Source organism: Ochlerotatus camptorhynchus, unplaced genomic scaffold (genome assembly GCF_037179485.1).
Source record: "Ochlerotatus camptorhynchus isolate MF236.1 unplaced genomic scaffold, CSIRO-AGI_Acam_v1.1 ptg000606l, whole genome shotgun sequence".
In the NCBI taxonomy this organism is placed as follows: Eukaryota; Metazoa; Arthropoda; class Insecta; order Diptera; family Culicidae; genus Ochlerotatus; species Ochlerotatus camptorhynchus.
The window spans coordinates 72913-96172 of NW_027041086.1; the positions used below are offsets into that span (position 1 = coordinate 72913).

Below are 23260 nucleotides of genomic sequence, written 5' to 3' on the forward strand. Positions count from 1 at the left end.
AAATAATCGATTAGTTGTTAATCGAGTAACTAAAAATGGGACATCTCTGATTTGTGTGTGATCCCAGCACGGAAGGTTAGTCTAACATGAGTCTAACGTTAGTCTAACACGTTAGACCATTAGACTAACATTTGGTCTAACGTTAGTCTAATGTTCGTCTAATATTAGACTGATATGACACATTCTGTTAGACGTTACAGCTCTTTTCGGTCTAACATGTTAGTCTAACGTGAGACTAACGTTAGACATTTTTTGGATGGCTGGTTAGACGTCGTTAGACCATCTCTGTGGTGGAATTTATGCTCGTTTATTTACACTCTGCGATCGGAGCACGAAGTTTGACACTTGACGCTCGGGTTCTAGCAGAGTAAGCGAACAAGCATAAAAATTGTATGCTTGTTCGCTTACACTCTGCTAGAGCATCAAGTGTCAAACTTCGTGCTCCGATCGCAGAGTGTATACAAACGAGCATTTCTAGACCAACAATTGAAATAGGCGGAACAACCAAACTTAAACAATGGCTTTAAACGCAAATTCTTCGAGAATCAAAACACATCCACATCCACATGAGAATCGTGAAGTGGACCGGAGGATTGTATGGCACAGTAACCGGAGTTGGGAAAGGTAAGTATTAAGAGGAAATGACAGCCTCTTTCATCGGGTTGGCCTCCCAGGGCAGTAGCTATCCAGGGCGGATTGCGCTGACAGATAATACAGATAACCAATACTGGTGCAGCGTGGTGGCGATACTGCTCACCCCTCACCATCCCTCTCCAAAGGGGGAGTTTGGTAAAGAGAGATGAAAAAAACCGATTTGTACCTTCCTTAAAAGTTGTCCTAGCTCGCTATTCTAATATCTATATGCAATCTTCACACTGCCGTACTCTAACGGAACTATCAACACTATGCTTTCATCTACTCCATCTATCGGATAAAAATTACCACTACAGTCTGTTATTTGAAATTAGCATCTTCAACTACACAAAAAATAGTTTTATAAAAACCTTAGTATGTCAAACTAAGAAACTGTATTAATCTAATATTTTTTCAATTCCTCAAATAGCCCCTATTAGATGATTAACTTTATTTCTTGTTTATTTAATTATTTTTTATACTTAAAATTATATTGGATGTTCTTATATAATTCGAATTAATCTTCCCAAAATTTAAATATTTAACAACATAAAATAAACTGAAAGTTATAACATGTCCATTCTCTGTTTTTTTTTTTAGCTTTTTCCATTAAAGATTATTTCCAACAATTGGATTAGGTTAAATTTAATCAACAGTAAGAATTATTGCTTTTAATCTTTTTCAAATTCTTATATTAAATGCAGCTATTTTATTAGCAACAGTAACAGCTACTTGAGCTCATCACAGTTTAAAAGCAAATAATTACACTCAAACCATACAAAGTTTATTTTTTATTGCAATATTAGGAATTAATTTTTCTATTTTACAAGCAGAATATATTGAAGCTCCATTTACAATTTCAAATAATGTTTATGGCTGAAAGGTTTTTGTAGCAACTGGATTCTGGTTTTAATTGGAACTTCATTTTTATTAATAAGCTTAATTCGACATATAAATTACCATTTTTCAAGTAGTCATCATTTCGGATTTGAAGCTGCAACTTGATTGTGACTTTTTATGTATGCAATTTGATTATTCTTATATATTTCAATTTAATGATGATTTTAGTATAAATAATTATTATATTATTAACTACACAGAAAAAAGTTGTTGAATATTACATCCAAACAGCTGCACAGAGATCATTCCGCCGGTTGTGTAATATGCAGTGCTGTAAAACATCTATATCAAAATACCTACAAAATGCTGAATTTCCCTAGCCACCTGATGTCAGTATCAGTTCACATAGTTAGAATATCAATATTATTCGCCTCAATGTCAGTGCACAAATGACATTGACATCGTAAAGGGACCAATGATAGTCAAAGTTCTGCTTCTTATATACGCCAGCTAATCAAGTACCGATCTTTAGAAAACTCACCAGTAATATTAAAACAATGCAACGGTTATACAAAAAAGTTGATTTATTAAGATAAAAGTAAGATTTTCAACTTTTCCCTAGTCATATGGTCAGTACTGGTAATACTACGTTATATATAAATATATAACGTAACAATAAATTCAATGTTTCTATCAAAGATGACTTTTAAATTTATTACCCTTTCGATAAGTACCGTTGAATGTGATAAAGAGCCACACAGTGTTGAGATATTATTAAAAATCTAACGCTGCTTTTTGATTCCAAATTCGTCCTACGAGTTTCAATTCCGTCCAAACGCATTGAAACATCATTGGATTTCCTTCGTCCTACGAATGAAAGTGGCAAAAGCGAGTTCGCTAGGACAGTAGTTCCACTCAGATTCGCAAATCGTTTCGGATCGATGTTTTTAGAATTACTTGTTATTTTGCACAGTTGTTTATTATTGTCCAACATGTCATTTTACATATTTGGTTCCCTAGTTTTGTACACGACTAGCATTTGACAAGGGATTATGCAAAAATGATACGCATCAATCCAGTATTTTACGATCGCTTATGGCCGCCACAATCTGGCTGAGTTTTTGGTAGGGAACATAAGATTTGAAGTTTGGCTTGTGTCGTTTGACGTGTACACGTCAAACGACACAACCCAAACGTCAAATCATATGTTCCCTACCAAAAACTCAGCCAGATTGTGGCGGCCATAGCGCTCGCAAAATGCTGGATAGAAAAACATATACCTCGCGAACGATTTGTTTGATCGAGATGGTGTCTTGCGCAAGGTTGCGGACAATATTGTGCCTTTAAATAAAAAATATACATTGTAAAATATTATTTTATTATTTACAAAAAAAAAATCAAAACAATAAAAAAAAATATTCAAACTGTATATTTTTTTAAGTTATTTTTTTATACTTATATTGTAGTTAAGATTAAGAGATACCTACCGACAATGTGAATTTGCCGGGCAATTCATAAACAAAAAAGTTATGAATTATTGAAAAAGGTACTATTTTTCAAAATACTACCTACAGTTATCGAATATCTTTTAAATGGTGTTATTATTAAAACACATTAATTTTACAACATAAAAGCTGTTCGTCCGCTTCCTTCCGAGTCCGAACGATAGTGAAAAGTTTTGACACATTACAAACACAGCCTACTACGATGCATCGACTAACCCCTCGCAACGCAAGATAAACGCTATGCTTGCTTGAAAGAGAGAAGGACAACAAGCATTTCCGAGAACGAAAGAGAAGTACGAGACGCAGGATGATACGCGCTGCGAGAAGATTAGAACAAGTTCGACCGTCGCAGTATTTAGTTCGAACGAATCAATTATTTTTGTTATTAAATAAGGAAAATAAAGAAAAGTTTGGTGCCTTCCAGGGCAAAATAGTGGCCTTTCAGGGCAAGTCATTGTAGCCTTTCAGGGCAAATAAATGTGGCCTTTCAGGGCAATATAACCAGCAGAATTTTCGTTGGACTTAATTAGAGCCCCAACATATGGTCCTTCAACACCGGATACCGAAGAAAAGTGGATAATTGCCACGTTTTGCGAGAAAGCTTATAAAATCATCCGAAAGGTGTTTCGGAACAGTGAAAGGTGGAATAGAGAGTTTGTTTGAGCAAGTGATAGTGCACCGAGTAGTGAACAATGTCGCTCATACATACTCCGCCACAAAAACCGGCCGACGTGCAGAAAGAAAACGAAGAAGAAAATGAAGAAGTGAGTGAAGAAGAAATTGAAGAAGAAGAAGAGGAAGACGAGCTAAGCTTGCTTATCTACAAGCGTGGGCAAGTGAAAGCGAAAGTGACAAGACTCCGAAGCACCTTGCGAATGGAACGGCGTAATATTAACTTACCAAGGGCGCAAGTAATGAAGAGCAACCTGGCTAAGCACTACGACGAGTACTTGCTGTACCACAGTCAGGTACTGGACAACGTCAACAAAAAAGGTAGGAAATCTCAAGAAATAAAATATGAAGAATTTGAAGAGCTGTACACGGACACATTGGTGATGCTCCAAACGATCGTAAATTGTCTGTCATTGCCACCACCCGGATCATCTGTTCGTGCTGGAGCATCAGAGAGAGTCGTCGTTCAACAACAGAGCTTGAAAGTACCCCTGCCTACATTTGACGGAAAATATGAGAATTGGCCCAAATTCAAGTCCATGTTCTTGGACTTAATGAAAAATTCCAGTGATTCAGATGCTGTTAAGCTCTATCACTTGGAAAAGTCCTTGGTAGGAGCTGCAGCTGGGGTTATCGACATCAAAACCATAAACGACAACAACTACCAGCGGGCATGGAAAATACTAGAGGATCGCTTCGAAAACAAGCGCAACATTATAGAAACGCACCTACGAGGATTGAGCAAGATGAAAAGGATGACAAAGGAGTCCTCTACCGAGCTTCGTGAATTAGTCGAGGAATGTACACGGCACGTCGACCACCTGGAGTTCATGGGACAACACTGCGAAGGAGTTTCCCATTTAATGGTTATTCTCCACCTGTCCGATGCCTTGGATCCTGAAACAAAGAAGTTATGGGAAGCTACATTGGAGTATGGAGAGCTGCCAACGTACAACGAGACAATAGATTTTCTGAGGAAACGTTGTCAAATTATGGAACGATGCGAGGCTCCAGAATCGTCAGTCAACCCAAAAGCGAAGGTGAACGTGAAGTCAGCACCAACTAAAAGTGTTACGAAAACTTTAGTAGCAACCACCGACAATACCAACGGGTATTCATGTCAGCTATGCAACAAGGTACATCAGACGTTCCGTTGTGAAGAGTTCCGTGCGTTGAGTACAAGCGAGCGTATAGCTAGAGCCAAGAACATGAGGGTTTGCTTCAACTGCTTTCGTAAAGGCCATAGGCTGGCAGAGTGTCAATCAAAGAAGACGTGCATGGTGTGCAAGTTAAAACACAATACTCTTCTACACCTGGAAGATGCACAGAAAGGATCAAGTAACCGGAACAAGGCGCAGCAATCGGAGCAGCAAGAAGATGCGGAATCAGGAAGCAGCAAGCCACGACGTTTACCATCAGCAGAGGAAAAGGATTCCGATAAGTCTACCATTTGTTCGTATAGCATGCCTCATTCGCCCAGTCAGGTGCTGCTTATGACAGCAGTAGTACATGTGATGGATAAAAACCACAAAGTTCAAAAATGTCGAGCATTTATTGATCCAGGCTCTATGTCACACATGTTATCGACCAGGATGGCCAAGTTACTTGATCTGCCATCATCACCAACTCACGTAACCGTTACTGGAATCAATGGTACCAAGTCTACCGGAAACAAGCGGATGGCGGTTGAGTTTACGTCCAGGATTTCGGATTTCTCTGCAAAAATCAACTGCTTGGTGCTGGACAGAATTACAGGAATGATTCCGTTGACGAACATCAACACATCGTCATGGGGGATCCCTGCGAATTTTGATCTAGCTGATCCAGAGTTTCACCGGCCAGATGATATCGATTTGCTTATCGGTTGTGGATTGTTCTGGCAGCTACTGGTTCCAGGAACGTTGAAGTTAGCTGAAAATCTTCCTGAGCTTCACAATTCCAGGCTTGGTTGGATCGTAACAGGAGAAATTAACAGCAACGGAGAAGAACCAGAAACAGTGGTCGTGCATTCGAATGCCGCTATCGTGTCACCGTCGTTGGAGACGTTGATCCAGAAATTTTGGGAAATTGAAGATGTCTCAGACCGGGATGAAGCCGCAAGCGAAGACTTTTGTGAACGACATTTCCAGGAGACCCATCGTCGTGATAGGAATGGCAAGTACATTGTGTCACTTCCTTTCAAGGATAATGTCAACGAACTAGGTGATTCCAGAGCAATGGCCGTTAAGCGGTTTATGATGTTGGAGAAACGTTTAAGTCGTTGTACGGACCTTCGGCATCAATACGAGGCATTCATGAATGAGTACCAAAGCTTGGGACACTGTAAGGAGATCAATGAGTCAACGGATCCACCAAATTTGCAAACATACTACCTGCCCCACCACGCTGTCTTGAGACCCTCAAGTTCCAGCACAAAATTGAGGGTCGTGTTCGATGCTTCAGCAAAATCGTTATCGGGAAGGTCGCTTAATGATGTTCTTCATGTTGGTCCTGTAGTGCAGAGCGACCTCTTCTCCATCGATTTGCGGTTCCGGAAGCATACAGTCGTTTTCAAAGCTGATGTTAAAAAGATGTACCGGCAAGTCTGGATGAATCCTCTAGACACTAGGTATCTTCGAATGTTCTGGAGATCGAATCCAAGTAAGCAATTAAAAGTGTTCGAGCTCACAACGGTGACATACGGAACGGCATCCGCACCGTTTCAGGCAACAAGAGCGTTGAAGCAGCTTGCAATGGACGAAAAAGAGCGGTTTCCTATGGCTGCAGAAATCGTTGAGAACGATTTTTATGTGGACGATATTTTGAGTGGTGCAAATAGCATTCCGGAAGCAGCAGATCGAATAGTACAGTTGAAGCAGCTGTTGGAATCCGGTGGATTCCCGATACACAAGTGGTCATCAAATTCTCCAGAGATCTTGAGGAATATTCCTGAGGAAGAGAAGGAAAAACCGTTCGAGTTAGAAAACATCAGTGGTTGTGAAGTGATCAAGACATTGGGTATACTATGGGACCCTGTAACGGATGAGTTCCTGTTTGCAGTTCCAGAGGCAGAAAAAATAGAAATGGAGAAGATCACCAAAAGATACGTGTTGTCGCAGATAGCCAGGCTATACGATGCACTGGGCCTAGTATCGCCAATCGTTGTGCTTGCTAAGCTCATCATGCAAGATCTCTGGGCCAGCGAGCTAGGCTGGGATGAGCAGTTGAAAGAAGAGCAGTTAAGAGCCTGGCAAATGTTTGCGTGCTCGTTGCCAGACTTATCATCCATGAGAATTCCAAGAGGCGTGGTATCCCAGAATGCGGAGGTTATCGAACTTCATGGTTTTGCAGATGCTTCAAAGCTTGCTTACGGTGCCTGCTTATATGTACGCTGCATTGGCAGTGACCGGGGTGTACTCACTAAGCTTTTGTGCAGCAAATCTAAGGTGGCACCACTGAAGGAGCTGACTATTCCTCGGAAGGAGTTGTGCGCTGCGCTGCTCCTGAGTCGTCTTGTGGACAAGGCGGTTCCTGCGTTGCAAATAGAGTTCCAGAAGATTTTGTTGTGGAGTGATAGTCAAATCGTACTTGCCTGGCTCAAGAAATCATCGGCCTCGCTGCAGGTCTTCGTACGAAACAGAGTGGCTGAAATCAACGAATCGGCGTACAAGTGGAATGCGAAATGGGATTACGTGCATACTTCAACCAATCCGGCAGATGTTGTGTCTCGTGGCCAACTTGCGGATTCGCTACGAGTAAACAGGCTATGGTGGAGCGGTCCGGTGTTTTTGAATGAAGCAGAAATCCATCCGGACGAAGCAGATCCGTTTCCCGAAGATCAGATTCCGGAACTTCGAAGAGTGACTCAAGGTTCAGCGGCGTTGATTGAAGTACTTCCAGTCTTCACGAAGTACAGCTCATTCCGAAAACTTCAGCGTGTTATTGGATTGGTGCTTCGTTTTGTAAAAAACTGTAAGGAAAAGGTTGTCGCAAAGCAGAATAAACGATACTCGGTGAGTATTCCTGAATTTCGAGCTTCATTAGAGGTGATAGTTCGAGTAATTCAACTGTCAGAATTACACGAAGAGATTGAATGTGTCAAGCAGGGAGAACCCTGCAAGAGAATCGGAAATTTAGACCCAATTTGTGGAAGCTTGGTGGAAGAATTCAAAACTCTAAATTACCTGATTATTCCAACATCAACTCATACTTCCGGAGAAGAATTCTGTTGTGAAGCTTCTAATGAGGACCATTCATGTGGAAAACCTTCATATCGGGCCATCCGGCCTTTTGGCAGCCATTCGTCAACGGTTTTGGGTGCTTAACGGCAGATCGGCAGCCAGGATGATCACCAGAAGTTTAAGCTGTTGAAGCTTGGTGGAAGAATTCAAAACTCTAAATTACCTGATTATTCCAACATCAACTCATACTTCCGGAGAAGAATTCTGTTGTGAAGCTTCTAATGAGGACCATTCATGTGGAAAACCTTCATATCGGGCCATCCGGCCTTTTGGCAGCCATTCGTCAACGGTTTTGGGTGCTTAACGGCAGATCGGCAGCCAGGATGATCACCAGAAGTTGTGTAACGTGTTTCCGTGCTTATCCCAGAGATGTCAATCAGAAGATGGGTAACCTTCCCGAAAGCAGAGTCATCCCGGCAACTCCATTCGCCAAAACCGGGGTGGATTACGCTGGTCCAGTCTTTGTGAAGCACGGGATTAGAAAACCAATCTTGGTGAAGGCGTATATTGCTGTCTTCATTTGCATGGCAACGAAATCCGTGCACCTAGAGCTAGTTTCAGACCTCAGTGCTTCAGCATTCATTGCAGCAATGCATAGGTTTGTAAGTCGTCGCGGCATACCTGAACAGATGAATTCGGACAACGGATTAAACTTTGTCGGAGCAAACAACGAGCTTCATGAGCTCTACAAGCTTTTCAAGGACCAGCAAACCAGTAAGGTCATCGATGAATTCTGTCAACCAAGAGAGATTGAATGGAAGTTCATCCCCCCACGGGCACCCAACTTCGGAGGAATTTGGGAAGCCAATGTAAAATGTGTAAAGTCTCACCTGAAGAAGATACTCCATACAACATCGTTGAATTTCGAAGAGTTTTCGACAGTGCTGACGCAGATAGAGGCGATATTGAATTCTCGTCCGCTATTCACACAATCCAGTGATCCTAACGATTTGGCTGTGATCACTCCAGGCCATTTTTTGATCGGACGTGAGCTTACGGCAATCCCAGAACCATCATACGAGGACATCACCGTTAACAGGCTGACCCGCTGGAAATATATTCAATTACTTCGCCAGCACTTTTGGAGAAGATGGTCGTCCGAATATTTGCACCATCTACAGGTACGTGAAAAATGGATTGTCAAGCAACCGAATATCCGTGAAGGCATGATTGTTGTCTTGAAGGAGGATCATCAGCCAGCGCAATCCTGGAAAATAGGAAGGGTTATCACAACTTACCCGGGAAAGGATGGAGCTGTCAGAGTGGTAGATCTGCAGACACCTCAAGGCGTGTTCCGAAGACCCATCAGCAAGATTTGTCCGCTCCCAATTGAGGAAAATGCTTGCAAAGCTAAGACCGACGAGGAAAATTTGGAATTTTCCGGCGGGGAGAATGTTCGTCCGCTTCCTTCCGAGTCCGAACGATAGTGAAAAGTTTTGACACATTACAAACACAGCCTACTACGATGCATCGACTAACCCCTCGCAACGCAAGATAAACGCTATGCTTGCTTGAAAGAGAGAAGGACAACAAGCATTTCCGAGAACGAAAGAGAAGTACGAGACGCAGGATGATACGCGCTGCGAGAAGATTAAAACAAGTTCGACCGTCGCAGTATTTAGTTCGAACGAATCAATTATTTTATTAATAATTAAATAAGGAAAATAAAGAAAAGTTTGGTGCCTTCCAGGGCAAAATAGTGGCCTTTCAGGGCAAGTCATTGTAGCCTTTCAGGGCAAATAAATGTGGCCTTTCAGGGCAATATAACCAGCAGAATTTTCGTTGGACTTAATTAGAGCCCCAACAAAAGCTCTTAGTGCTTAATTTGCCCAAAGTTGTTATTTTCGAGATACTCATAGCACAGACAAACACACATAACACTCGCAAGTTGCTCATCGAACAAGCAGTTAACGGTCAATTTAAAAGTATCGTAGTTGGCAGTACCGCCACCTGTGGCGCGCATAGTTATTTCCCTTGCGTTTGACGTTTACACACTACCGCCAGCTGTTCAGTGTACTACCCACCCAGGCTTGCTTCCACTCACCTGCTATAAAAAAAAGTAGAAGGGTCTGTGCCTAAGGGCACGGACGGAATCTTGACGTAGGACCGCTAGTGGACGGAACAAATGTGAACATTTAGTTCTTTTAATTGATCAATCATCAATTATCTTAACTCTTTCCCTTTTTATTTGTAAGCGTATCAAATTTGTAGTATTTATTTCAAAGAGAAAGTTGATGAAGATTTTTTAAGTTTTGTGCATTTTGATATTAAAGTGTATTCAATTCACCACTCACAGGATTTCCTTCCGAATTATATGAATGGAGCGGGGCGAAAAGTATCGTTTGTGCAGAATATGTAAAAAAGGAGGGACTTCGAGAGATTGAACTCGTGAGAGCTAATTTTCTCACAAATTTGATTTTATTTTCTTTCTGGGGACTGAATATACACCCAAAGCGAATTATTCCCACTTCTCTCAAATTCTATATGGATTTTTAACACTACCTACCAGCGTGTTCTGGAAAATGGTCGGACGTTGATTAATCTTACCAATACATTCGGGCCTACAATTCCACACCTTCTATAGAAACCAGGTTGAGCTGCTTGCGGGAACTGATGACCTTGACAAATGTCCACATAATACTCTTAACAAATTTATGGTGGTCCTGAAAAGGACTGTTTTGTAGTGATGGTTGAGTAATGCTGAGCAGAGCACGACGAGCTACTGATTCCGATCCTAGTCTAGCGGTGGGACTTCTTCCTCCTTCTCTATGGTTGCTCATATGAGCTCTGCGCTCGCTACTTGCAGGCAGCCTTTCGTTGTTGTTGTTGTTGAAAGCACTGGACTGGACACCACTTACGGTGATTGAATGAGCACCGTTCAGTGGGACCGCATCGAATTCGATTTTTAAGTCTGTGTTAGAGAATGCGCTGTTTTCAGACATTCGGTGATAATTTTGATCACCATTGCAACAGTTGGACATTTGGTATTTTTCAATAGTGAGCTATTGAAAATTAACTAAGTGTTCATTTTAGCAGATTGGTAGATAAATTTCCAATCGTTTGGCTTGTTTAGAATTAAAATCTATCTGCTATTGGTCGAAACCTGACCTCTTTTCGTAATGCTGTGCATTTTGGTTTTTTGAAATTGCGTGGATTCTATAGATCCTGTGGAGATCTATCTAGCCCTGTGTTGTATGTGTTGGTAGAGGGAAAAATGTAAACTTTGCGGGAGACGATGTCTTAACACTCGAAAGCAATTTTGTGAAATCTGAAGTAAAACAAATCCTAGCTAGTTCTGCATGATGATTTTGTTTGATTTTATTTATTTGTAAAGTCGCTGGGAAATACCAGCTGGCGATTTGTTTTTTATGATAACTCCTTACATGAAAACAGGCAAAAACTCACAAACAGGCTGCTTTTCCATTGTATACAGTGTAATAATTCAATAATCAATAAATTATCTCAACATTTAGTAGCAAACCATTCATAAATTTTGGTACCATACAAAAAATTCTATAATCCACATCAAATTTCATATGTAAGCGCCGATTGAAACAATCTTTTTGAAGTCACTACAAGGGTGATTGATTAAACGAAAGAAACGAATCGTGCGGAATGAAAGCCGAGGAAAAACTAATTGCACCAAAATATTAAGGCCTACAATTCCACACCTTCTATAGACAGCTTGAGCCTTGATAGCTAGCTGCTTGCGGGAACTGATGACCTTGACCAATGTGCAAATAATACTCTTTAAGAGATTTTTGGTGGCCCTGAAAAGGACCATGTTGTAGTGATGGTTGAGTAATTCTGAGCTGGGTGTTCAACACGGATGATGCTGTCGAGCTGTATGTCGTTTGGAGCAAGGGTGACACGCTTGGCATAGATGACCGACCCGCAGTGACTCACGAAGAGCTACTGATTCCGATCCATAGCATAGCGGTGCAGCTTCTTCCTCCTTTGATGGTTGCTTATGTGGGCTCTGCAGCTCGCTGCTTGCAGGCAGACTTGGGTTGTTACTGGAGAACAATTTTCAACGCCATACGCCGAAAGCACTGCTACTGCTGCTACTAATTTCGACGACCGAACACCACCACACAGTGGTGTGGTCGTTGAGAGCGTGTGGTTCTGAGTATGGCGATGAGTGTGCTAAATATTACGCAATTCCATCCTCCCTATTTGCACGCGCCCGAGGATCGGAGGCAAATGCCACTTCGACTTGTTTCGTCTACTTACTACTCTCTGACGACTGTGCTGGGGAAGCAGCATATGCATGTAGGTAATTGGTGGATTTGTTAGGTAATTCGACGCTTTTGGACAATGCTGGACATTTACCAGTTTTTCAATAGTTTCTTGTTAAAAATCATCATTTGGAAGCATTTCTATCGATGCGTAGCCATGTTTCTAATCGATTGGTGATAAAACTATTGAAATTGGACCAGGGGCAGCTGAGTTATTAACGTTCAAAATCTTTCTTAATTTGTTACATGTTCCATTTTAGGTTTTCACAAAGTGTACCCCCATATAGAAATCAAAGACGTAGTCCTACGTCAAAATAATTTTCTGAATTTGGAAATCATTAGATGTTATAATGATATTTTGTACTTGTTAGATACAAGAAGAGGTTGAAAGGCAAGTGTTTGACACATGCAACCTGTCAAATTCGCTTTCAGATAGTCACAATTAGCGATTTTACGACTCGCGAGTGCTCACTCTGAGTGAACGCTCACGAATCATAAGATCGCTGATTGTAACACTCTGGTAGCGAAATGGACAGGTTTTATGAGTCGAACACTTGCCTTTTAACATCTTTTTGTATCTAACAAGTACAAAATATCATTATAACATCTAATGATTTCAAAATTCAGAAAATAATGTTTTTATAACAAGTGAGTGGAAGCAACCCTACCCACCACAGTGTACTCAATAGATGGCGGTAATGTTTTAGCGACGATGTTTTACAGTGAGAAATATTCAATGTGTTATGTCTGTTTGTCTGTGCTCGTAGGTTAAAATTCACTTATCGCATAATTTGAGCAATTTTCACCATTTTGAGATGTTATTCGTGAGTGTCCAATCTTGAAAATATTTTTAACGAAAAGCCCAATTAATTTCCTTAGACTTTTCAGTTCACAGTTTTGCAATCAGACGCACAAGTCTCTATACAACAAGCGTTGAAAATCAAGCCACTTAAGGAACCGGAAACTAACGATTTTAAATTAGCTCACTACTTGACTAGCCTATTGGTTCCAAGTACATCTACAAGCGCACCCCATTCTAGTAGAAATTCTAGTAGTACACTATGTTTGTTTTGATTCGCTATGAAAGTTTGACAGATAAAAAGTTGAGCACGTTTTTTTCGGAACCTTCTAGTCTTGCCCCCTTTTTTGAAAAGGTTTTCCAATGTTCTACAAAACCCATGCCCTTTTTCAGTAATCTTATTAATAGGTGCACCAAAGTATACTTTAAATATCACTCTTAACGATGAATGAGAAAAATTTAGAATTATGGTTATGTGAAATTATTGAAAGAAAAATGTCTGAAGCGCGGAGGGGCTGACAAACTCGGGTCATTACTGTATTTAAAATAAATTAATTCATTTTTACCTTTTTTATGGTTGTTTGATTATTAATTGCTACTATTACCTGATTAGAGTTGGCTCCTTCAAAATACTGTGTAGAATTTACCCCATTATTCCCTAGCTCCATCGATTATCGTTCCTGCGTGGTTTTTGTGATATACCCACCCTCGGCATATTACCCTGTAGTACGACTTGTATTTATATTTATATATAATTATTTATATATTTATATTTTTTATTATTATTTGTATTTATGTTTATATTTAATTATTTATATTATTTATATTTACTCATGCCTACAATTAGACGAAGTAGTTACCTGATTTGGTTTTGATACAGTTGTTAATTTACATTTACAACATTTACATTTACATTGAAGGTGAATCCATTATAGCAACTTTGTGGATTATTGCGCAACACTGGGAATTGATCACTGAACTGAGACGAGAAAAAAATTCACGCTTATGGATACCAACTACTGAAACATTGACGCACATGAATAATTCTCGACTACTTTTTCGAAGAGACGTATCAGCTTTTGTAAACAATGCATTTGATCGTCGGTTTGGCGTAACTGGTAGCTTGCTCACGCATACTAACACTACACTCAAAATAATCTACACGTTGAAGCTACGTGAAAAACACGTAAGTTCTCACTTTTTCCTCTCCTCTCAGTTTTACGTGGCTCACGTAGAATGTACGTAATGTCCCTTGAATTTCACAGGGAGTTCCTGTGTAACACACCTACATAATCAAAGAAATGTACGTGATTTTCACATAATACTGAGTCTATGTGCGTTTCACGTAAAACTTATGAGATGTCCACATGTAAACAAAAGAGTGGTACGTACACTCAGAGCGGTGCAAATCATGTCAGCATAATAATGGGCTTCGGTATTTTTTTAAAGAATGTGGCAAGATGTAAGTATAAAATTATGGATTATTTGTTTCTCTTTGACAAACACAAACTGACTGTTTTATCGTACTCAACAGAATGATGTCAAGCTATCCAGCAGTTTCTTCATCAACGGAAAAAAACATCTAGGCCCATCACCATGATCGTCCAGATTTGTGCTGCGTTTCGAATATAAAAAAATGCTGATGTGGTTTATTTAGTAAATTGTAATAAATCGAAGGAATATTTTTATTATTACTATTAATACCGTGAAGATTTTTTTACACATTAAAGAAATATTTGTATAAAAAGTGCCAAATATTGATACTAGAATCCTCCAACGAATGCTAAGGATCAAATCACGTAACTTCTATGTGATAATCCTATGGCGGTCATGTTTCATAAAATGAGTGCCCCTACATGAGAATCACATAGCTCTTATGTGAAAAGTACGATGGAAAAAATCTACGTATGTTTTTTTTAATCTAGTTCGTTTATTTGTAAGGCTCAATCGCGTTAGCTTTACGGAGCCGACTACGTATGTTTTCACGTAGCATTGACGTGAAAATTATTCTGAGTGTACCATCAGATAGGGGAATTTTTTTCCTGCATGATAGTGGTGTTAGTATGCGTGGATGAGCACCAGTTACACCAAACAGACGATCAAATGCATTGTTTACAAAAGCTGATACGCCTCTTCGAAAAAGTAATCGATAATTGTACGTTGTACACGATCACGTTGGCACAGCAGCACACAGCTTGGACGATGATGTCACATATACAACTTTACCTGGGTAATGCAGCTGATTGAGCTGACGTATACATGGTGGAAAGGGACGGATAATCGTGTAGTAAGCAGAGAGACAAAAGCAGATGATAGCATCAAAAACATGGCCACCAGTCAGGCCCCTGGTTCGCTGGCAGCTCATAATAAGTAAACAATCTCAAAATTCAGCACAGCATTTAAAAATGGTGACATGTCAAAAATTTATATAATGTTATCCATTTTGTGAAACAGTTCATTTCAATGTAAAGGATATTTTTATCGGTATATATAAAGTGAAATTTAAAAAAATCATCCAATATCATGTCTTCAGTTTTCTGGTATATGTTAGATGATGACAGAAGCTAACAAAAGAGACAAAGCCCAGCTGCCCTTAGCTGCCCGTTCGAGAATCCCACCCACCTAAAATAGAGGCAAAATATCATGTTTTTCGAGAATATTTCACTAAAACCACTATAAATTCCACAAATAGTTCAATAAAAATTCGCACCTAGTTTGTTTTCGTTGAAATAAATGCAGAAACCAGAGCAAACATATGAAAAAATACAAAAAAGTTAACAAATAAGAATTTTGGCATCATATTTTTCAATGTACCCTATATCTCCGAAACTAAAGGTTATGGAAGTTTTATGTCTTCTTCAACTTTCCTTTATTTTAATAGATAAAAAACTTTGTTTAAAACACCATACGTCTAGGATGCTTTATTCAAAAGTTAGATTCACGCGCCATCTCTACGACCAAGTTGCGAACTAATCAATTTATTCAGAAGAAGCGCTTAACTAATACAAACAACTTTACCAAAGACAGTATTCTGATTGGATGGTTTTTTCAAAAGTTATTAATTTTTTCCGAGAAAATCACTGATCTGCCCCAGTGTGCGTCATTAATCACAATAACCATACAAATTTTATTAGGGAAGCAAAATCAGAATCCTTGGGGACAAAATCAAGCAGTGACACCTTTATTGACCATGCATCAGAATCCTAATCTTAACTACTTCAAACTTTTTTTTTTTTTTTCATTTCGTTTATTTGGCAGGCTCAAATGTTATAAAAATAACTTAGCGGAGCCGAGTAACATAGAATACCAATTACGGTACTCAAAATACAAAAAAAAAATATGTACAAATATATTTTATCATATGATTTTTCTGGGTGGCGATCGAAGCCGCGACAGAGCGATTCCTCATTTTCATTGAACCCGAATCGTGATCGCTGCTGCTGTTTCTGGACATCGTTTCCCGTTGCATGCTCTCCGCTTCTCTCGTCGGTCGTCGGGGTAGTCACGTCCATTTCGTTATCTGCATTCAACATCTCCAACCCCGTATCCGTTTCCTGATCGCTAATGACAAACGACGCACCTTCCACCACTACACCAGCATACGTACTGCTGCTGTTTTGTTTTCTTTCGCTTTGCTTTCCTTTTTCCTTCAGTTGCTTCTCCGGTTCCTTCCGAGCCTTCCGCTTGGGGCAGGAAAGCTTCCGGTGTCCGTCCGCCTTGCACAGAAAACATTTATCTTTGTTGCCATCATAAAAAATATTTCCTTTGCGATTGAAGAAATGTAATGACGTGGGGATTTCCTTCTTCACATCCATATATACACCGCGTATCCCTGTATATACCTCAAAACACAGATCAGTTGGAAATTTCTCCCGGATGATGCGTTTAATTTTCCCATATTTCCCCAGCACTTCATCCAGCTCGTTGTCGGGTACCTCTGGTGGCAAGTCATACACACGCACATACTGAATGAATTCACCAGCATGCGACATGCGTACCTTTGCCGTCGTTCCATTCGCATAATGGAAGATTAAATCCTCCGAATTGAATGTCAGAGCATGGAGCATCGCTTCCTCTGATTTGAACTTCATGAAGACTCCCCTTTCCTCACCAATGCGATAAACAGCTTCCATTTCAGCCGGATCCGCGTCGAGTGCTTTGGCGAAATTTACTATCTCTCCGATGTTTGGTTTGGCATCACAATGGCTGAAGCTAAACTTGATGGTGTTTTTTACTTCACACATCTTGCACCGTAGCAACAAAAGGCACCGAACTGCTAGCAACGAACAAAGAGCAACTATATAATAGCGAGTCTCGAAAACAGGCTATCGTGTGGTTCACAACGAAATAAAAAATCGACTGCTGCTGTAGACAGCTGTGGGACAACTGGCCCTTCAAACTTGAGAACAACGAATAGAAGATTAGAAATCATATATAAGACCTACCCATATTTTCTTTTTTTTTTTTCAATATCATCCTCGGTGGGCAACCAGAGTCTTGTGACTAAAAACATTGTGTAAAACTTGTTACGGACTAAGATGTGTTATTTTGATTAGGGAAAACTCCTGTTCTACTAAGTGGTCTGACAGCTCATGGGTTGTTTACTCGGTTGTTTTCCTTTACCGCGGTAAGCCTGGTACGCAGATGAAAAGTAATGACGTTTTTATGTGCTACCGGATAGGACACGGAATGCAAAAGAAATTACTTTTCCTCAGCATTTCTTGACCCAGTACGCAGTTCAAAAGAAATCGGTAAAGGAAAGATCGATTACATTAGTATCGTGATCGACATGAAGGTGGCGCATTCTGAATGCAATTTCACTTTCCTTGCGGAATAATGGTCTGATCAATTATTCCGTTAGGTAATGTTGGCGTTTATTGCAAAACTCAAGAGCAAATTTTCATTATGTCGTAAGTAACATTCGCACCAATCCGAGAAAAATAAGGTTTTGTTTTGATGACCGAGAAGTTATTCCTATTTCCAAGTAAACACATATAATCTCATAGTGATAGCAATGTTTAACATATTTAGCAGGGTTTTAATCATACAAATGCAAATCGCTAGCTTTCATGCTAAAAAATACTGGTTTTTGAGTCAAAAGTTATTATACGTCGTTTGGTGGCCCCTATTGTTACTTAAGTCAAAGTGTATTTACCAGGATATTCGGGAGAATTATCAATTACGTCTCCTTACGTGCAGCCCATTCATCATTTTAGGACCACCGAAATCATCTTAGCAACAAACAGTTCGATTTATTCGGTATATTGAGAAAGCGAAACGACGAAAGTACACTTTTCACGGGTTTCTCAGCACTGTTACTTAAGTCAAGCGGCATCTCCATAGAAATTGGGTGACTTAAGTAACATCGAAAACTATTTTGATCGGAAGGTGATTACGTCGAAAAGCAATTTGACTGGTAAATAAATTTAAAAATGGTATTTGATCCTATATTCGGACAGTATATAGTGTAATAGCAGGAGAATCGATTGACACTGATAGCTCGACTTTGTTTACCTTTGTTACATTCGACGTAATGAAAATTTGCTCTTGAACTGATGTTTAGGAAAAAATTTAAACAACATAAACACTAATAAGTGTAAATTTTACAATTTGACGACATCTCGCTATAATCTCAAAATTTAGCAGACTATAGCTGTCAAATTTTCTTTTGGGAAAAATCCTCAAAAATTACTTTTCCGTTTTCTTTTCAGCTGCGTACCAGGCTGTAGCAGTAAAATTTTGATTAGGCTGGGATTGGCATGAAAGTGGATTCAACATCCAACCAGAACAAAGATGCAAATTTTATTACGTCCCCTAGATAGACCAATCGTCTAAGAAACGTAATGAGATTTACATGTTTCGTCCAGTTCACAATCATTACATTAGCAACATTAAAGAAAAAACAAGACTAATCCCAGCCTAAACCAAAATGTTAGTGCTACGACGGTAAAATCAACCGAGGAAGCAACTGATGCACATTCCCCGAAAAGCAGATCGCTAGCTTTCATGCTAAAAATACTGGTTTTTGAGTCAAAAGTTATTATACGTAGTTTGGTGGCCCCCTAATGCTACTTAAGTCAAAGTGTATTTACCAGAATATTCGGGAGAATTATCACACACGTCTCCTTACGTGCAACCCATTCATCTTTTTAGGACCACCGAAATCATCTTAGCAACAAACAGTTCAATTTATTCACTTTAATAGCCTGGTACGCAGCTGAAAAGTAATGACTTTTTTACGTGCTACGGGATAGGACACGGAATGCTAAAGAAATTATTTTCCTTTAGCATTTCTTGACCCAGTACGCAGTTCAAAAGAAATCGGTAAAGGAAAGATCGATTACATTAGTATCGTGATCGACATGAAGGTGGCGCATTCTGAATGCAATTTCACTTCCCTTGCGGAATAATGGTCTGATCAATTATTCCGTTAGGTAATGTTGGCGTTTATTGCAAAACTGATGTTTTGGATGCATTTAAACAACATAAACACTAATAAGTGTTGATTTTACAATTTGACCACATCTCCCTATAATCTCAAAATTTAGCAGACTATAGCTGTCAAATTTTCTTTTGGGAAAAATCCTCAAAAATTACTTTTCCGTTTTCTTTTCAGCTGCGTACCAGGCTAATAATGAGAAAGCAAAACGAAACGTACACTTTTCACGGGTTGCTCTGCGCTGTTACTTAAGACTATAATAAAGAATTAAAAAATAATGTTACTTAAGACAAACGGCATCTCCTTCCTAACTTAAGTAACATCGAACATTTTGAACACGTTTGCTTATGGGAATTTACCATAGGAGTAAAGAGTAAAATCCCCAGATGGGTTTCTAGTAAAGTGTTACTGAGTCATCGTCAACGAAAACGATAGCTGCGAAAACACTCGTATCGAGCTAAAGCCGACTCGAGTCATGTAGCCCGAGCATAATTCGACCGGAGTCATGCAGATCGATCAGCATGGTCACGTCTAACGTTGGTCTAACGCTAACATTTTTCCTTCTGGGGAGCATTCGACCCGAGTCATCCCACACGAATTGCCGGCGAAAAAGTGACGTCATTTGACATTGAGCGACTTGAAGACTGATCGTTCGCCCTTTGTCCGGGATGCGGACGAAGGGCGACTCGCCCCGCTAGAGTAATTTCATCCGCCGGGCTACCAAATGGCGCTCCGGGATCCGGACGAAAGGCGACTCGTCCCGCTAGAGTAATTTCATCCGCCGGGCGACCAAATGGCGGATGGAACTTAGCAATTTTTTTGTGATTTTTTTCGCGGCGACTGATTACGTGGTCAGTCGTTTTTTCATATCGTGCGTGTATAGACGCGTTTTTTTTTATCATCCGCGTCGCAAAATTGGCCTCCGATGGCAAAGTTGATGGTAAGTACTGAACAGTTGTAATTATTTCAACAAATTTTATCTTCTTGACAGTACGTGAATTTTTATTTTCCGAAATAAAGTGCTGCAAATCACGCTGCCTGTCTGCAATCGGTGAGCACTATCGACGGTAACCGACGAGGAAAATGCGATTTTCCTCCCTCTTGCTAGCGCTACTGGCGCTGGCTTCCACGGGAACGGCAACGAAGCTGAATTACCCACGCGTTCTGCTGCCAATCTTCGATCACATTTCGGTCAACTTTACCCTCGAAGTGGTGGAGAAAGGCTGCTTCAAATGGACTTCTTCCCTGTTGGATCTGATTCAGATTAAACCCGCATACGATGAAACGAATGATGACTGCTCCTACCGGGTGGTGGTCACCGTGATCAATAAGGAAAGGCGCAGGAATACGGCGATTATGCTGGCGGAGGATTTGGTGACGGGGGAAGTGCTTAGGTGCGATGTTATTTTGGATATGATTGACCAGTTGGGAGTGTTGACAACGACTCGGGAGTTGTATTTGGAAGAGGCCCCGGAAACGTTCGAACTGTGGGCTTTGGATGATCAGGGCATTTACGACACTGGAAGGAATCGAAGTGTAATTATTATTAAAAATTGATTCGCTGGAGGAATCCGGCTGAGTTAAACATTCTTACTGATGCAACGCATCAATAAGGATGTTTAATTCATCCGGATTCCTCCGGCGGATCAATTTTGATGTAATTTATTGTTTTCCAAAATTGATTCGCTGGAGGAATCCGGCTGAGTTGAGCATCCTTATTGATGCATCGTTAAGTTAAAGTTAAGTTAAGGTTAAGTTAATGGTAAGTTAAAATTATGTTAAGGTGAAGTTTATTCAAATTGATGTATAAGTTATGTTAAAGTTAAATTTAAATTAAATTTATGTTAAAGTTCAAGTAACGTTAAAGTTATGGTTATGTTAAGTTAAAATTAATTTAAATTCAAAGTTATGTTAAAGTTAAAGCTATGCTAAAAATAAATTAAATTTATAGTGAATTTGTTTCAATTTAAGTTGAAGTTTTGCTAAAATTATGTTCAAGTAAAGTTAAGTTAAAGTTATGCTATAGGTAAGTTAAAGTTAAGTTAAAGTTACGTTAAAGTTAAGTTAAGTTTAAGTTAAATTTAAGTTAAGTTAACGTTATGTTAAAGTTGATGCTTAAGTTAAGTTAAAGCTCAGTTAATTTTAGGATAAAGTTATGTTAAAATCAAGTTAAAATTACGTTAAGTTAAAGATATGTTAAGTTAATGTTCGGTTTAAGTTAAAGTTATGTTAATGCTAAAGTTATCTTAAATTTAAGTTAAAATTTAAAGTTAAGTTAAAGTTAAGTTAATGTTAGGTTAAAGTTATGTCAAAATTTAAGTTATGTTAATTAATTAAATTAAGGTTATTAAAATTAAGTTAAAGTTAAGTTAAAGTTAAGTTAAAGTTAAGTTAAAGTTAAGTTAAAGTTAAGTTAAAGTTAAGTTAAAGTTAAGTTAAAGTTAAGTTAAAGTTAAGTTAAAGTTAAGTTAAAGTTCAGTTAAAGTTAAGTTAAGTTTAAGTTAAAGTTAAGTTCAGTTAAAGTTAAGTTCAAGTTAAAGTTAAGTTCAAGTTAAGTTAAAGTTAAGTTAAAGTTAAGTTCAGTTAAAGTTAAGTTAAAGTTAAGTTCAAGTTAAAGTTCAAGTTAAAGTTAAGTTCAAGTTGAGTTAAAGTTATGTTAAAGTTAAGTTAAAGTTAAGTTAAAGTTAAGTTAAAATTAAGTTAAAGTTAAGTTGAAGTTAAGTTAAAGTTAAGTTAAAGTTAAGTTAAAGTTAAGTTAAAGTTAAGTTAAAGTTAAGTTCAAGTTAAAGTTCAAGTTAAAGTTAAGTCCAAGTTAAGTTAAAGTTATGTTAAAGTTAAGTTAAAGTTAAGTTAAAGTTAAGTTAAAGTTGAGTTTAAGTTAAGTAAAAATTAAGTTCAAGTTAAGTTAAAGTTAAGTTAAAGTTAAGTTAAAGTTAAGTTAAAGTTAAGTTAAAGTTAAGTTAAAGTTAAGTTCAAGTTAAAGTTAAATTAAAGTTATGTTATAGTTATGTTAAAGTTAAGTTAAAGTTAAGTTAAAGTTATGTTCAAGTTATGTTCAAGTTAAGTTAAAGTTATGTTCAAGTTAAAGTTAAGTTCAAGTTAAAGTTAAGTTAAAGTTGAGTTTAAGTTAAGTAAAAATTAAGTTCAAGTTAAGTTAAAGTTAAGTTAAAGTTAAGTTAAAGTTAAGTTAAAGTTAAGTTAAAGTTAAGTTAAAGTTAAGTTAAAGTTAAGTTAAAGTTAAGTTAAAGTTAAGTTAAAGTTAAGTTAAAGTTAAGTTAAAGTTAAGTTAAAGTTAAGTTAAAGTTAAGTTAAAGTTAAGTTAAAGTTCAGTTAAAGTTAAGTTAAGTTTAAGTTAAAGTTAAGTTCAGTTAAAGTTAAGTTCAAGTTAAAGTTAAGTTCAAGTTAAGTTAAAGTTAAGTTAAAGTTAAGTTCAGTTAAAGTTAAGTTAAAGTTAAGTTCAAGTTAAAGTTCAAGTTAAAGTTAAGTTCAAGTTGAGTTAAAGTTATGTTAAAGTTAAGTTAAAGTTAAGTTAAAGTTAAGTTAAAATTAAGTTAAAGTTAAGTTGAAGTTAAGTTAAAGTTAAGTTAAAGTTAAGTTAAAGTTAAGTTAAAGTTAAGTTAAAGTTAAGTTCAAGTTAAAGTTCAAGTTAAAGTTAAGTCCAAGTTAAGTTAAAGTTATGTTAAAGTTAAGTTAAAGTTAAGTTAAAGTTAAGTTAAAGTTGAGTTTAAGTTAAGTAAAAATTAAGTTCAAGTTAAGTTAAAGTTAAGTTAAAGTTAAGTTAAAGTTAAGTTAAAGTTAAGTTAAAGTTAAGTTAAAGTTAAGTTAAAGTTAAGTTCAAGTTAAAGTTAAATTAAAGTTATGTTATAGTTATGTTAAAGTTAAGTTAAAGTTAAGTTAAAGTTAAGTTAAAGTTA

At 38.2% G+C, this 23260-nt stretch overlaps 1 protein-coding gene across 1 annotated transcript; it reads left to right on the plus strand.

Annotated features, from left to right (window-relative positions):
- The first annotated feature begins 3670 nt into the window (after window positions 1–3670).
- On the plus strand, window positions 3671–9297 carry LOC135714080 (uncharacterized). The gene is made up of 2 exons (XM_065237350.1): window positions 3671–7539; window positions 8238–9297. Exons 1-2 carry the CDS (start codon window positions 3671–3673, stop codon window positions 9295–9297), a joined length of 4929 nt encoding a protein of 1642 aa, XP_065093422.1.
- Window positions 9298–23260: the final 13963 nt, after the last annotated feature.